The sequence below is a fragment of the Mixophyes fleayi genome, chromosome 11, assembly GCF_038048845.1.
Source record: "Mixophyes fleayi isolate aMixFle1 chromosome 11, aMixFle1.hap1, whole genome shotgun sequence".
Classification (NCBI taxonomy): domain Eukaryota; kingdom Metazoa; phylum Chordata; class Amphibia; order Anura; family Limnodynastidae; genus Mixophyes; species Mixophyes fleayi.
Genome location: NC_134412.1, coordinates 96,620,761 through 96,635,491, shown reverse-complemented (window position 1 = coordinate 96,635,491; position 14,731 = coordinate 96,620,761). Strand labels below are relative to the sequence as shown.

The following is a 14,731-nucleotide window of genomic DNA, read 5'->3' as shown; positions in this document are numbered from 1 at the left end:
TGGATAGAATGATGATGGGTATTGGCCTGTGTGTGCCCACTTATGCGCCCCATGTGTTTTGGAAAGTGTTCCTGTATAACTAACTGCTGAATTTCTGCAGGTTTTGATCATCTATGTGTGTTGCCAGATTAGGCAGTGTCTGGCTCCTGGGCTAAGCTTCTGTGGTGTCACTTTTGGTATTGCTATCAATGTAAATATTTAGTCATTGACTAAAAGCTGCCCAAAGACTTGAATGGCAAATACTGAATGTATTACGGTCACCCATCAAATGAAAAAAATTACGTTCTAGTTTTACATTTCCCTGCAGTGAACAGATCCTATAGAGAGAAGCCATTGTATAGTCAACACAGTACAATCAATCACATTTCCGATAATTAACTCGATGAATGCGATTTTCTGTGTATGACAACTGCTAACTACTGCTGTATGTTACGAGTGACACTGCTTGTGGTGTAGGGGCGCGTTATCCGCACACTGCTTGTGGTGTAGGGGCGCGTTATCCGCACACTGCTTGTGGTGTAGGGGCGCGCTATCCGCACACTGCTTGTGGTGTAGGGGCGCGCTATCCGCACACTGCTTGTGGTGTAGGGGCGCGTTATCCGCACACTGCTTGTGGTGTAGGGGCGCGTTATCCGCACACTGCTTGTGGTGTAGGGGCGCGTTATCCGCACACTGCTTGTGGTGTAGGGGCGCGTTATCCGCACACTGCTTGTGGTGTAGGGGCGCGCTATCCGCACACTGCTTGTGGTGTAGGGGCGCGTTATCCGCACACTGCTTGTGGTGTAGGGGCGCGTTATCCGCACACTGCTTGTGGTGTAGGGGCGCGTTATCCGCACACTGCTTGTGGAGTGCTTAGTAAACGCTGCTCCCCGTCACCCTGTACGCTGCAGTCTGTGAATTGCCGAATGATAGACATTGCGTTTTTAAAGGGTTTTTTCCCATCGGTCTGTGGGTTCTTGGTTCATGTAACCCCATTCCACAATATCATTTTATTTTTTTGGGCTTCAACTTTTTCTATATTACCCACCTAAACACTCAGTTTGTAAAAATCTACATTGAATTTCATAGGGACAGTAGGACATAATTCACATATCTGTGGGAAGACGCAACTTATACGTGTGTACAAAAAAAAAGCATGTAATCTAAAACTGCAGTGACCACTTTCTGTCTAGTATTTAGTTTAAAATGAGCAAATGACCTACATTATAATAACCTAAAGAATCATTTTTAATAGTCAGAGAAACAGATATTGTGCAGATCAGAGACACTGGTGCACCTGCAGAACAACAGGAAACGTTCTCCCTCTGCTGCATGAACTGATCTCGGCTCTTTGATGCACAGCACTCACAGCGTAATGTGCTACACATCTCTGGTAACCGCACATTTTATTAAACGTGATGGGAAAGTATACTTTTCTGTGAGTTACTGGGTGTAATGTAAGAGAAAAAAGTGAACATTTTAATGAATTTATAATATGCAGTAAGTAAACTATGCTGGTGGTGTAAAGTCCCCACAGACAGAGTAAGGGTATAAAACTCATTCTCAAATTAATCATAATGTGCTCCGTTTTAGTTTAGCTTCCAAGAACTACACAGGTTTACTTTGGCACAGCTGCTGAGACTTAAACATATACTTTAAGATTGTGTATGTATATCTATTACTTATTGTTGAAATTTACCCCAAAAACATTCTGGCTTGTAGCACTAAGGGTAAGCGCCAGTTATTTGCAGGCGCAGTGGAGTGAATTTGGAAAAAATAAAAGGTATTAAATTCTAAAAAAAAAAAAAAAGCTATGAAACACTTTAAAAATGCATTTGTTTTTAATGTGCAAAGGTTTTCAAGTGACTTTAATGTGTTATTGCCATCCTAAGAGGGCGATGATAGATTAGGTATTGTACAGCTACAAGTACAAAGGCAAAAATACGGGGGACCATACCATCCCAGTGGTAACCATTTATCCAGCGGTATGCCACATTTTTTGCCAATAGGGGTTTACTCCCTTTGAGTCAGGCCCTTACTCTTGAGGCTTGTCGTGTCTCACTCTGCTGATGAACACTATGCAGGGGATCTGCCAAAGTTTCCACTACATCTTCATTTCTTGTGTCCAGTCCCATTGAACTTCCCATTCCCTGTTACAGCCCATCCGTGTTCACCTCCTCGTATAGACCTCGCTGCAATATGTTCTTCTAACAGTAGTTTTGTGACTGCGTGGTCATGTATTTGGCTTTCTACACATAGTGAGGGCGATCCATTGTCTCTTCAGTGATCTGGGCCTCCTTAGTGGACAGAATCTGGATTGATGAGGGATGAATGGACATTGGGTCTCATTTGTTGTTGTTTGTATAATTCCTAGGGAAGGCCTGTAAAATTAATAGCAATATCTGAATCCACTGTCTCACCACACCAGTACAAAGTCTTAAAAACGATTATGTTTACTTATAAAGTATCCAGCCTACTGATCGCTACACGTTCTCCTCCAAATTTTAACCTGTGGTTCACTGAGCACTAATACAGTGTCCTTATTGATCTACTAGGAAGAGACCTATCATTGTGATCCAAAAGCTTCTCCTATGTGATCTATGCTGGGAGTTATCAGCCCTTACTCTGGTCAGGCTGTTTATTACGCTACCTCCTTGTGTGTCATCAGTCTCATAGCACGACCCTATCCGCCCCTAGAACTCTGTGTCAGGAGGCAGTGTGTACAGCACATACAAATATGTAGTTATAGGTCTGAGACTGGAATGAATGGAGGAGGTGAGACCAGATAAGAGCGTTCCACAGGCCTCAGACATAGCTAGTTGTTAATTAAAAAATAACCAGAAAAACATTAGCAACATTTTATTTTTTGCCACCGGAGTATAGAACAATGCTGTATGTTGTATGGCATAGACTATGAAACCTATTATTTCATGTCCTGCAGATGATCGTACAGTTGGTTGTTCTCTTATTTCCTTTCATGGTGAAACCCTAGAGCTTGCCGCCAGTGTAGTGCAGTAGTATGTGTGGAGAACCTCGGCCAGTGCGTCAGGAGAGAGTGTGGATGGTGGCACAATATGATGCTGGACATTGCTGTCCTGCATTCTGATAATGGGCACATGTTCATTTCTTTTAAAGTAAACCTCATATTGTGGTCTCAGAGCTGATCCCTCTCCATTTAATCTTATGACTGGTATAATATTGGTATTGAAATCTTTTTGTGCACCTGATCGTTATGTTTTGTTTGTTTTTGTTTTCAATGTGGGCAGAATTTGGACCCTAATTTCCAACATCATTACATTCCATATGGATTTCCGGTGTATGAAAACCAGCAGAAATGGGATTATCCGTTGTGGGGAGAGCTGGCGATCCAGGAGGTTCCCTGTGGAACAGAGGCAGCAGGTAACATGACCATGCAATATATAAGAGGAGCGTTTGTCTACGTGCTGGGATATACAAAACACATGGAGATCAGCATGTTGTATGATCGTATATCATAGTTCTCCCTATATAACATGCAATTCACTTTGACACAACCAATTATTACATCTCCGATGACCACACTATCATCCACCAGATTACAATGAGCTGTGAGGGGATTTTAGTCTTATCATGAAGGAATCTATATTGTAAGTTTGTGTCTCCACTCTGCTAAATTGATGCAACTGCTAATGAATAATTGGGTTATTTCTTTACTGTGGCGTTATGGGGCTCTCTAAAACACATTACAGACAATGACTATGTTACAGAATGTACAGTTAATGTTTATTGGCTTAAACAGTAAGACTCAAACTTCTGGGTTATTGATTGTTTTTTTACAAGGCTAAAGTTTGATTTCTTGTTCAGTTTTTTTGTGACTGATAAATGCCTTTGTTGTGCACTGAACATACAGGAATAGATAACAGTCCCTGATTTCCAAGACAGTCTCAAATATTGTGAATTTATCCTGGAAACTTTTGTCCTTGATATGGTTTATGTATTATAGATTGATATGTCAGAGTAGGGGGTACATTATGCATAATAATAGTAGCTCACTGAGATGCCCTGTGAGGAAACACTGTTTCCCCTTACAAGCTGAGAAGCTATATTTGGCTGGTCAGAGTGGTACACACCACAGAGGTATTTCACATGTGGCCCAATACCAACAGGATATCGCAGTATGTAGTAGTGGGAAGGAGAGTCGGCAATTTACTCATACAGGAGTATTAATAATAAAAAAAGAATGGTTATTGAATTATCAGTAACCTTAATAATGGTATTTGTACCAAGTAGACTATATTCATTTGCATGCAGAAGGAAAAGGACCAGTGTGTGTACTGTGCTGGAGGCTGCCACTGTGTACATCCTGGGTACCTTCTCCAGGAGCCGTTCCACCCACTGCAAAATCAGCTTCAGTAATTCAACCCTTTTACTTAAGATTATAACATTTGGAAACTAAAGTGCTGTTGAGTAATAGGCAATCTCTGTATTGTTTTTTTTTTTTTTTTGTCTTTTAGTGTGTGTGTGTGTGTGTGTGTGTGTGTCTTTTAGTGTGTGTGTGTGTGTATGTGTATTGTGTGGGCAATTTGTCCCTATTGACCCGGTTTGTGTTTGTCATGCAGTAGTTGTTACATTAATGTTTCCATACAGATTCACCCATAATAACTCGCATATAATGCTCCACACACTGGAAACTAAGGGGTTACTTTTGATAGTAAATTATATCCAAGTTTCTGAAGCATAAATTATAATTTGGAACAATGCCATATAAGAATATGGTTTATTTAAAAGGACAATAGTCACAAAAACGGACAGGGAAATGTATGTCCCAGACATACATTGTATGTTATCTCTCAGTGCACCGTGTCTGCTAATCCTTTCCCTGAACCTGTCGTATTTGCTGCCCCTTCTGTGACTGGCCACGCCTCCAATTACATAACCCACCCGCGTGTGGCGTATTCCCCTTGTCACTAGACCACATTACCAAACTATCTTACTGTGTGAGGATTATCACATCGATCTCAGCAAGACATACAGGATATCTCTGGCAGGGTAGAAAGGGAGTATATGGAAGAGTAGGAAAACAATGGCAACTGTACTGAATGATACCTGCAAGCTGATAGCACCATCATAGAAAATAAAGTACTAGGATTTTTTTTATTCATTTGTACCTTAGAATCTATTTGTCCTTTTTGTATTTGTTAATATAATATTAAGTCGTAAGTAAGAGTGGTAAAGTGACTGTAGCCATATAGTTCTTGTAGGTATGTGCCTGTTCCACATTCAACAAGCCACCAGCATAGGTTTTATGTCAAATGGCACTGACTTCATCAGCGTTAGGCACCCAACTCCTATATGCAAAAGGGATTGATGCCTTCTGGACCCCTGAATCTTTCCCTGTTGTATTTTTGGTGATGTAGAGATTGCTCTCCCCATGTGTTATAGAGGGTCTGCATGATGTTACCGTTGAGGTTTCCCCAAGAGTAGAGGTCATCTGGGTATAGTGACGACACAATAACCTCTCCCACAGCACCCCTAGTGGTAGTGTTTACATGCTCTAACATAGCTCCATACTGCATGTTCACACAATAAACTATAGAAACAGATATATATAATTTTATACCTAACCTCTATACAATTGGCATTCTTTTATATTTCCAAGTCATATAATTAAAGTAAAAAGTTTTATTTTGTGAAATTAGCTACTTGAAGAATCACAGCACCTTTTCCTGTTGTCCTCATATATTATAAAGATAATATTTACTTTTCAATTGTTGTAAAACCCTGTCAGCCTATATAACATTTGCCTGGGTAAGGTGAAACTTCTGAGCTACTCCTGGAGATACTAAGGCAACAAGAAAATGCCACCCAAAAAAGATGTGCCCTCCTGAGGTGTAAATTTGTCACCGATCCTTGGCAGTAAAAGGGTTATACTTGTTTCCATTGTTACACATTTAGTATTTATGATAAAACATATACACAAACAGAGCACCTTTACATTAAATGAGGCTTTCTGTCTAATCAAATATAAGTACCTCTTGCATCTTTGCATTGATTCCCTATCAAGATACTTACAAATTTAAATCCAGCGTAAAGATGCAATCATCATCATGGACTCTCAATATTGCACCCGGTTTATGTAGGTTTTGAAATGTACGTAGCTAACGCATTTCAATTGAACATGTAACTCAAAATAAGATGCTTCTGAAAGGGGTGTACTTACCCTGCTGTGCTACACCCGCACGTTAACGCTGACCATGGATGCAGGTTGTGTGCAGTGCATCAAAATGCAAATACCCTTATGTGCAATCAGGGCCATAGTTCTCTATTTTGATTAGAATCACTTTTCTATAATGTCAATTTTTAGTATTTTATGGCGGACTGCAGTTCTATTTAGCTGGTTTCCTTCAGTCTCCATAGATATAACTTTGCCCTTTCCTGTATAGCAGGTGAGATCGGACTACTGTACTGTGTGCATTCACCATGGTTCCATACCAGTAATCCACATACTGTATTATAAGACCTAAATGAGAGAAATATTTCAGTCAAAAATCCGCAAAACCACTTTATTTTAGCTGGGACATGAAACATTTAGATGGTTAAGAGTAAAAACAGTTTCAATAAACTTTTTTTTTTTTTTTTTTTACACTTCCTGATACCAAGTATTAGAGGTTTTATTTTAGTGGCTTCTGTGTACCAGTTATATTGAAGTGAGTTTTATTGTTTTGTAAGTCTCATTTTGGAATGCAGAGGATAGTCGTCAGCTTGCGTCATGTTACTGATCAGTAAAGTAACTATACCCTCAACAATATTTCTTGTGGTCTGTGAGTCACTCCTCCCAGTGCTTATAACAGCACAAACTAATTTCGGTTTTACTCATGTTCTACCTTGAAATGTGTGACGGTTACTGAATTTGTCACAATCTAAGCAGCTTTTCTCTCTCTTACCCCCTTGATGACACCTGACATCCCAGTGAGCGCTGGGACTGGCGTTTTTCATGCAGCCGCTGATTAAAACAATGAGTGAGATGAAAGTCACACAGTGCAGCAGGACTGATTACTGTAAGAAAACCTCTACTCCCAGAGCTTCCCAGTCAGAAGTCACACGACACCAGACTTTGTATGTATACGAGCCAACGCCACGTCACATCCATCTAAATGTGTTACACACACCAAGGCCAGAAACTCCAATCAGACCAGATAATGGAGGGGGTTCTCTAACTGTGGAGGAATGTTATAGGGAAACCTCTGGTTCCATTTTTTTTTTAAGGCTAAGTATGCATCTGAAAGTAATTTTTCTTAGCTGTCCTTCTATAATTCATTATCTCCTTTTCAAAATCTCTCTGGAGGTTGCAAAGTATGGCTGCCAGTTACACAGACAGTCTCCGCATGTCATATGGAAGGGGGGGGGGGGTACACTGAGCAGACAGACCTCAGAGGGGCATTACAAAGCCTCTCTGCTCACATCATGTACCATGTGACTGTGGTTGCCATGGTAGTCCATTACACTGTGCAGGATTATAAATCATTAACGGCAGCCTGAAGAAATAAATGGTAAATACCCACATTATTCTTATAGCTGCTACAGTGATTTATGTGAAAACACACCTTATTATGTAATGGGACGGCTGCTTCAATGTTTTTGTATTTGTACACCCAGGTTGTGACCATTTGTGTCAAAATATAGAAACCAATGTATATGTGAATACCTAATACTTATCCAATTATCAAAATAAATGAATGTTCACTTCATGTTTACTTCAATGTTCCACTCAATATCCCACACAGCAGTGCCATTCTTGTCTTTAAATAACAATACAATATGTATCACTATGTCTGTAAGTCCAGGAGTCCCCACCACATCTGTATCTTCGACTACAATCCACATGCGCTGATCTGACGCTTATTTGCATTATTTGTGCAATGCAAAACTTCAGCTCAGACAGCATGTCTACAGCTAGAGAGGCTCATAGTGACAATTAATGATTGGACTCTTTCCATCATGGTAAATGTGGACAGAATAATGACAAAAGAGTTAGTTGTTGGGGCTGTCGGTCGATATAGGAGCATTTGAGGCATTATAAGGGTATAATTTTGTGGTTGAAATCAGACAAAATAACTTTCTAATATTTGAAGCCTGTTGTCTGCTAACAGAGTCCAACTAAGTATTTTACGGTTACTGGCATATGAGGTGTGCTTGGATTGGCCATTCATAATCTGTAACATTTTCAGTGATATTTCCAAATAAAGCTACATCTTTACATTGCACATCACGTTCCAGGGGAATATTCTGAACTCTTGCTTTTGAAAACACTGGGAGGTCTGTTAGCCAAGTGGCACCTCTGATTAGAATCCCCCGCCCTTCCTAGTGGGTACACTATTCCATATCTCTCCGGGCTCCTGTCCAGAACTCTCTACTGCTGTCAGTAAAAAATAAATAAATACATTCTTTCAGCTGTGGTACATTTTCCAAACACTGCCTACATGTGCACGCAACCAGACGTGCTCTCAGACAGATATAAACACACTCTACAAACTCTCTGAGGCTCCACATATAAAGCTGTATCCACATACCAATCTGTGAATGTCTTAAACACATACATACTGCATTAATACATTTAATTCTTTACTAGTGCTCCATAGTAATGGATGAAATGTGCGTTTTTTTAAACCCGTACAGGGATCGTACCCTCTTGCCTTTGCACGCATCTTTTAGTGACACACACATTGACACATCGTACGTCAGAACTAGTCATGCACATTCATACGCAGTATGTCCAACATACTCATTCATACACGCTCTTGCCAAATACCCGGAATTTTTCTCTTTTCCTTTTATCCTATTTTTAACTCTGGCAATTCCTTTTCTCAGACTTCCAGCACTCCCCATGTTCACTCGCAGGGTCACATGTGCACATCTGCCGAGAATCACAGAAGCCGTTTTCGCTCCCCATCTTTAGTTCAATTAAACTTAAGATCTGAAAAATCAACAATTTAACCTTCGCCTCCAGTTGTCCTTGTAAGTCAGACAATGTCAGCTTGTAATAACTAATAAGATGCACAACAAACGACCTTGATCAAACAGATTCTCACTTTAATTAGCTGTTCACCACCAACTGTCAGATGACCCGGTCTAGTTCTATCTATTCCTAGGGCCATTCATTAAGATCAATGTCCCCTAAGTACCTCTTCTACCCCTGTGAGCCACCCTTCTAGCAGAGGTCCAGATATGTTATAGAGGAGCAATCGAGTGGGTCTCTATGACCCTATTCAGTCCATCACGGAAATACAGTATTTCATTGTATCTATGCTGAGCATGTTCTGGCCAAGCACTCGTTCGGGCATTGGGAATTGTTGTCCAACAAACATTGATAATGCTGATGTATTGCATGTTAGTCTGGAAGTCCTATCCGTGTCCTTGTGAGAGTTTGTGGTTATCCCCAGAGGGATATCTTCAGGAATAGCTGCAATGAAGTCACCAGTCTTTGTGGTGAGCGGATAATGTGATTTCAGAGTCTCGGGCTCCATAGGAGTTAATAGGACAGACAATTCCTTATAGATTCCTATCCAGCTGCACATGACTTCACAAGAAACACATTTTCATATGAGAGTCTCCATTCTTCTTTTTTTAATTTAATGTCCAGTCCCCATTACCCTCCCCCTCTCCAGTTCTGCCTGTTGCTGTTTAACCAATTGGGCCCCAGCCCTTCCCTGGTGAAATGAATGGGATCCTTCTGTGTCTGTGAATACGTTTGGCTGTGGGCAGACATCAGCGGGAGGGAAGAGCCTGAGGCCACCCTAATTGGGTCATCTCTGGACTCATCAACACAGTCTTTGTGTCCCATTCATGACTGTAGTGTAGTATCTCAGAGGACTGACTGAGAGAACCATAGATCTCAGAATGAACAGTGGGAAACGTTAGAGAAGTGGTAGTAGATACAGAGGACGCCTTCTCAGACGGTGGGCAATAGTTAGGACTTAACATAGGAGAATACTGTATGTATGTGCATTGTTATATACTGTCTCCTACCAGCCCATTACTTACATTAAACAGACACTCTATATATCCTTATATAGTCCATATATATTCTCATTCCTCAGTACTGAATATATCTGGATCAGTGTGGAAATACCACTAGGAAAGTGATTATTGTTCACATACATTTCACTTCGCTGCACTAATCACAATTTTGGGAGTTGTGATGAGGGCCAGTGGATAACCCGGGGTAACCTGTATAAGTATCTTGTATACAGTGGATGGTAAATATGTCTGTATTCCATGTAGATAATTTCTTTGTGTTTGATATTGCTAAACTCTGAGGGAGGGGTTTACTAACATGATGCAAATATAGCGTAACCCGTAACAACCAATCAGATATTACTTTCATTAGTCTAACCCAGCAACCTGATACACTTCAGGGGCCGCCCTCTAACCTTCAAAACTGACGCACCTTTCTTGCAATCTCCATAATCTGTTAAAACCTACATTTAGTCAAAGAAAGAGACACTCATCTGGAATAACCTGTGAGCAGGCATTTTACACAAGTGTTACAAGCTATAATCCCATATATTGCAAAGTTGCGAGCAGGGTGCTCTTCTCTCTGTCTATATTACCCAGTGTTGTCTTATTACTGTGCTTGCTTCCAGCGTATTGCTGATTATTGCTAAGTGCTTTTGGATTGCTGTAAACTTCTCTCTTTTTCTATAACATGTTGAGTCTCTGGAATACATTGTGTTTGGACTGATGAATAGTGCTCCTGTACAAATGTTATGTAGCAGTGATTCTTCGAGTGTTATTTCACCAGTCCCTAGTTTGGTTTATTCATAGTGTGGTTTATTCATAGTGTGGCTTTGTGTTCTCTTCTAGCTGAATCCAGCTGTGATTTTCCAGCATTACATGTCATTTCTTAGGTATTTTCCTCCTTGTTCTGAGATGATTGAACATGGTAAACTTTTGCAGAACCATTTTGATGTACAGCTCATTTTTTTGTTTTTTGCAGACCTTTCAGTTCTGTGAAAGAAATTGATGTGCAAGGATATAAACCTCCATTTCCCAGCTATTGGTAGGACACTACACGCAGCCCATTCCTTTTAACATGAACCCCCCCGTCCAGATGTGCTGTGTTTAGAAGTGACGCAGGACCCAGGCCTCCATTACAGGCATCAGCTGGGAGCGCTGCAGCTGTGAAGGGTGGGGGAGGCTGGTGGGAAAGCAGCTATGTGGAGGAGATGGGGGAAAGTTACAAGTGAATGTGTTACAGAGAGCAGCAGAAACAGTAATGATCTTTATAGACTCACGGGATGAAATCCCACCTATTGGGGAACAGAGGACCATGGGAAAAAGCAGCCAGAGGGCTTAAATCACCAGAGTATACTGTATATTTGTAATAAAACACAATGTTGCTATAGATAAATAGTAACTCTATAAACAGTGGGGTCTTCTCTGTTCATTAGGAAAGCGTGTATATTATATTATAAGGAATAGTGCAATCCCTACTGTGAATTATTACAGATATTAGTTTCCCACATGGGATTTCTGTAATTTGTATTATAGTACGTGGCTTAGTCTTGTGCTTTTATAAGGTGATAATACTCCTTGTAATACCTACATAATTTACAACATGGAGTGATGATGATGATGGAGTGTATTATCACATATATCATGCTCTATATCACTGAATGTCACTTCTCTATGCTCAGCCGCGCACACTCCCACTGTCACACCTCTGTCTGCAATGTTACATTGTTACTGAGCGCCCCATTCCTGCGGCCCCTATATATACTGTTCTCTACAACCATATGCTGCCGCTTGATATCTTCTTCTGCAATGTAATCCTCCCACCCCATAACTGATCAATGGTATGTTGAATATATTGACATTGGAGCCTGGAAACCTCTTATTGTTGGGATGTTATAGTTGACAAGTTGAGGCAGAAAAAATAAAGCATTGGAGAGATTTTGTAACATAGGTATGAAGGGAAATAAGAGATCACATTTGTATCAGGACGGCAGTTTCAATGAGGAATATCTAATTGATACATGAATGTGAATAGAGTAAGGAGGCTGAGTGAGTGCGAGAGGAGCGGAGTTCATCTATTCTCTCCCCTCTCTACCCCTCCCTAAAAATAAACAGGCATAAAATAAGGGAGAAGCATGGCAGGCAGCCTTAAACATTCAGGCCACTGGAGGTTATGGGAAAAGAGGAAGCATTCCCTCTAATCAGCCCGGCACACACTTCCCTCACTTACTGCCACTGCTCCATAGAGCGTTCACCGTCCAATCAGCAGAAATGCAGCCAGATGTCATCTGTCTTCTTACAAATCTTCCCATGTATGAAATACAAAGAGTAGGAATGTCACTACTGCTTGTAACCATTCCCCAGCCCACCTCCAGGAGAACACCCTCTGTGAAAAACCCTCTTATGTTTCTGCAATAAATATCCAGGAATTATATATGTAAATAATAGAGATTCCTCTGAAATAAACATGGTGGAATGTTGGTATTTTATCAGAACCCTGTGACAGGGAGATGTCCTGCTGGGGATGCTACTGGTTTCTCTATCTGATACAAAGTGACCGTCTCTCAGTGGTTTCCTTTCTAGTATGCACTAGATGCCTTGTGACAAGGTGACACTGGTCTCTTACACTCCCTCAAGAACAAATCGCGTTACTGTTACTAATGAAATAGACCAACCTATTGCATAGTAATGTAAAGATCGGAACTCTCCATGTTGTTGGGGCTACAGTTCCCATGATGCTGTGATAGCCACTTAATATAATCTGTGTAAATGTGTGGCTAGTGGATTGAAAAGACTTAGGGTGTCAGAGGGTGTGTGCCTACAGGCTGCAGTTATGTAAAACGATGATGTGTTATTGCTATGCAAGAGGATTATAAACGGATGGAGCAAACTTTGTGCACGTTATGTCGTATGTCACAACGCTTACCATATATATTTTACTCAAGGCTGGACTTGTAGAAGGCTGGCCTAATATTTTTTTCTGGTAACTATTTGTGAACTTGAAATGTCCCTAATTGTATTCACCAGCAGCACAATACAATTTATATTCTGTATATTTCAGGTGAAGTTTAGTAGCTGTACTCATTCTATGGCTTTATAAGTTGATGTTTATTGAAGAGGAGAATTTAAGATCATGACATGTGAAATTATAACCAACTGCAGCTAACAGAATATAGTTTAATGACAGAATTTCTTACTAAAAAATAAATTGCCTATCAACAAGATTTATCAATAATATATCTCTGATACTCCGGCTGCCTGGGTGATACTGCCCCGTAGTGGTAAGGGCCAGTCTGAGGGGATATGCCCTTGTGTGACCCAGCTAGTCTGTTCATGCATACAGTGGAGCTGAAAGCCCAGACTAGGGGGGGGTCCAAATTTTCTCTGTTCACTAGATCATGTGACTGTGGTTGCCATGGTAGTCCAGAATCATAAATCATTAATAGCAGCCTGAAGAAAGGAGAAAAAAAAACACAGGAGAATGGTAAATACCAATATTCTTATTCTTATTTGGGCTCGCTGCTTTCATCATCATAATCATCAACATTTATTTATATAGTGCCAGCAGATTCTTACAATTGGGAACAAACAGTAATAAAATCATCATCATCATCATCATTTATTTATATAACACCAACATATTCCATAGCGCTTGAAAACAATGATGGGTAATGCAGACAGAGAGGTAAGAGGGCCCTGATTGCAAGCTTACAATCTATGCTTTCAAAATATTGAAAAACCATTGAACAAAGAATAAACCATTTTTTCAGTGATTTCCTTCTGAACGTATGATAGCGTTGCCATGTAATATATTACGCTTGCTACAATATGGACCTTCTTGTTGGCCAATGGTTGGGTGTGAAAATGAATAACTCCATTCCCTATGCAAAACTGGTAGCTGGTAAAATCTGAGCAGAAATAATTTTCTTATTGTTTTGTTTTATAGTAGTGTTTTGTGTTTTTTCTTGGTGACATTAAAACTGTCTGTGGTAAAACTGCGCTGCGGGTTATTTTTTACTACTAAAGTATTGCAGTTTTATAATATAATTAGAATACTACATTTTTCCCTACTGAGTGGAGTACTGCTATTATTATTATTATTATTATTATTATTATTATTATTATTATTATAAAACCAGGACAAGAATACGGGCATGTTTTATCCATCAGGTATATGTTGCTGTGCGCATGTTCGTGAAAGATCTTTTTTTAAGACTTTAATCTGCTTTATCACACAAGGAATTTGTTTGTTTGTTTTTTATAGCATGTTGTGGATTCTCTCATTTCTCCTTAATAATTGTACCAAGTGGTGTGAGCAACATTTTGGCAGAAATCATGGAAACAGACGCTTTTTTTTTTAGCTGCATTACAGCTTGGCTTTTAGGTTGGGATGTGGGTAAGGTTCAAACAGCCACACACTTTGTTTTTAATATTAAAATATGGTTTGCAGTTCCAATTATTATTAAGAAACATGAGCAGAAATATTGTTTTGGTCTTACAAGACTTGCTCATTGTTACAAGTTAAACTTGCAGCTTTCATAAATAAGTTTCTCTCTTGTAGGAGCCATGAACTTCTCTGACTGATCCGCACACACACTTTTCCCGGTGGATTTATATGAATGGTTGTGGGAGTCTGCTTGTTTAACATTAAGCAGATTTGTTCAGAGTAACATGACGAGATGCTCAGCTAACACATGTACACTGACTGCTCTGCCATATCTCCCATTCATACACAGGTAACGTACAGCTGTGCACACTC

At 40.1% G+C, this 14,731-nt stretch overlaps 1 protein-coding gene and 1 long non-coding RNA gene across 5 annotated transcripts in view; one reads left to right on the top strand and one right to left on the bottom strand.

Annotated features, from left to right (window-relative positions):
- ETS1 (ETS proto-oncogene 1, transcription factor) overlaps positions 1 to 14,731 on the top strand; it is a 223,620-nt gene that overhangs the window by 167,662 nt on the left and 41,227 nt on the right. Inside the window, exon 5 of the mRNA XM_075190493.1 lies at positions 3,246 to 3,378. Coding sequence (XP_075046594.1) covers positions 3,246 to 3,378 — 133 coding nt within the window. The remainder of the gene's footprint in view (positions 1 to 3,245; positions 3,379 to 14,731) is intronic.
- The window catches only part of LOC142107229 (uncharacterized), a 341,539-nt gene continuing 339,943 nt past the window's right edge, over positions 13,136 to 14,731 (bottom strand). For all 4 annotated transcript variants that reach the window (XR_012679912.1, XR_012679913.1, XR_012679910.1 and 1 more), the window contains exon 3: positions 13,136 to 13,422. This is a non-coding gene — a long non-coding RNA (uncharacterized LOC142107229). The remainder of the gene's footprint in view (positions 13,423 to 14,731) is intronic.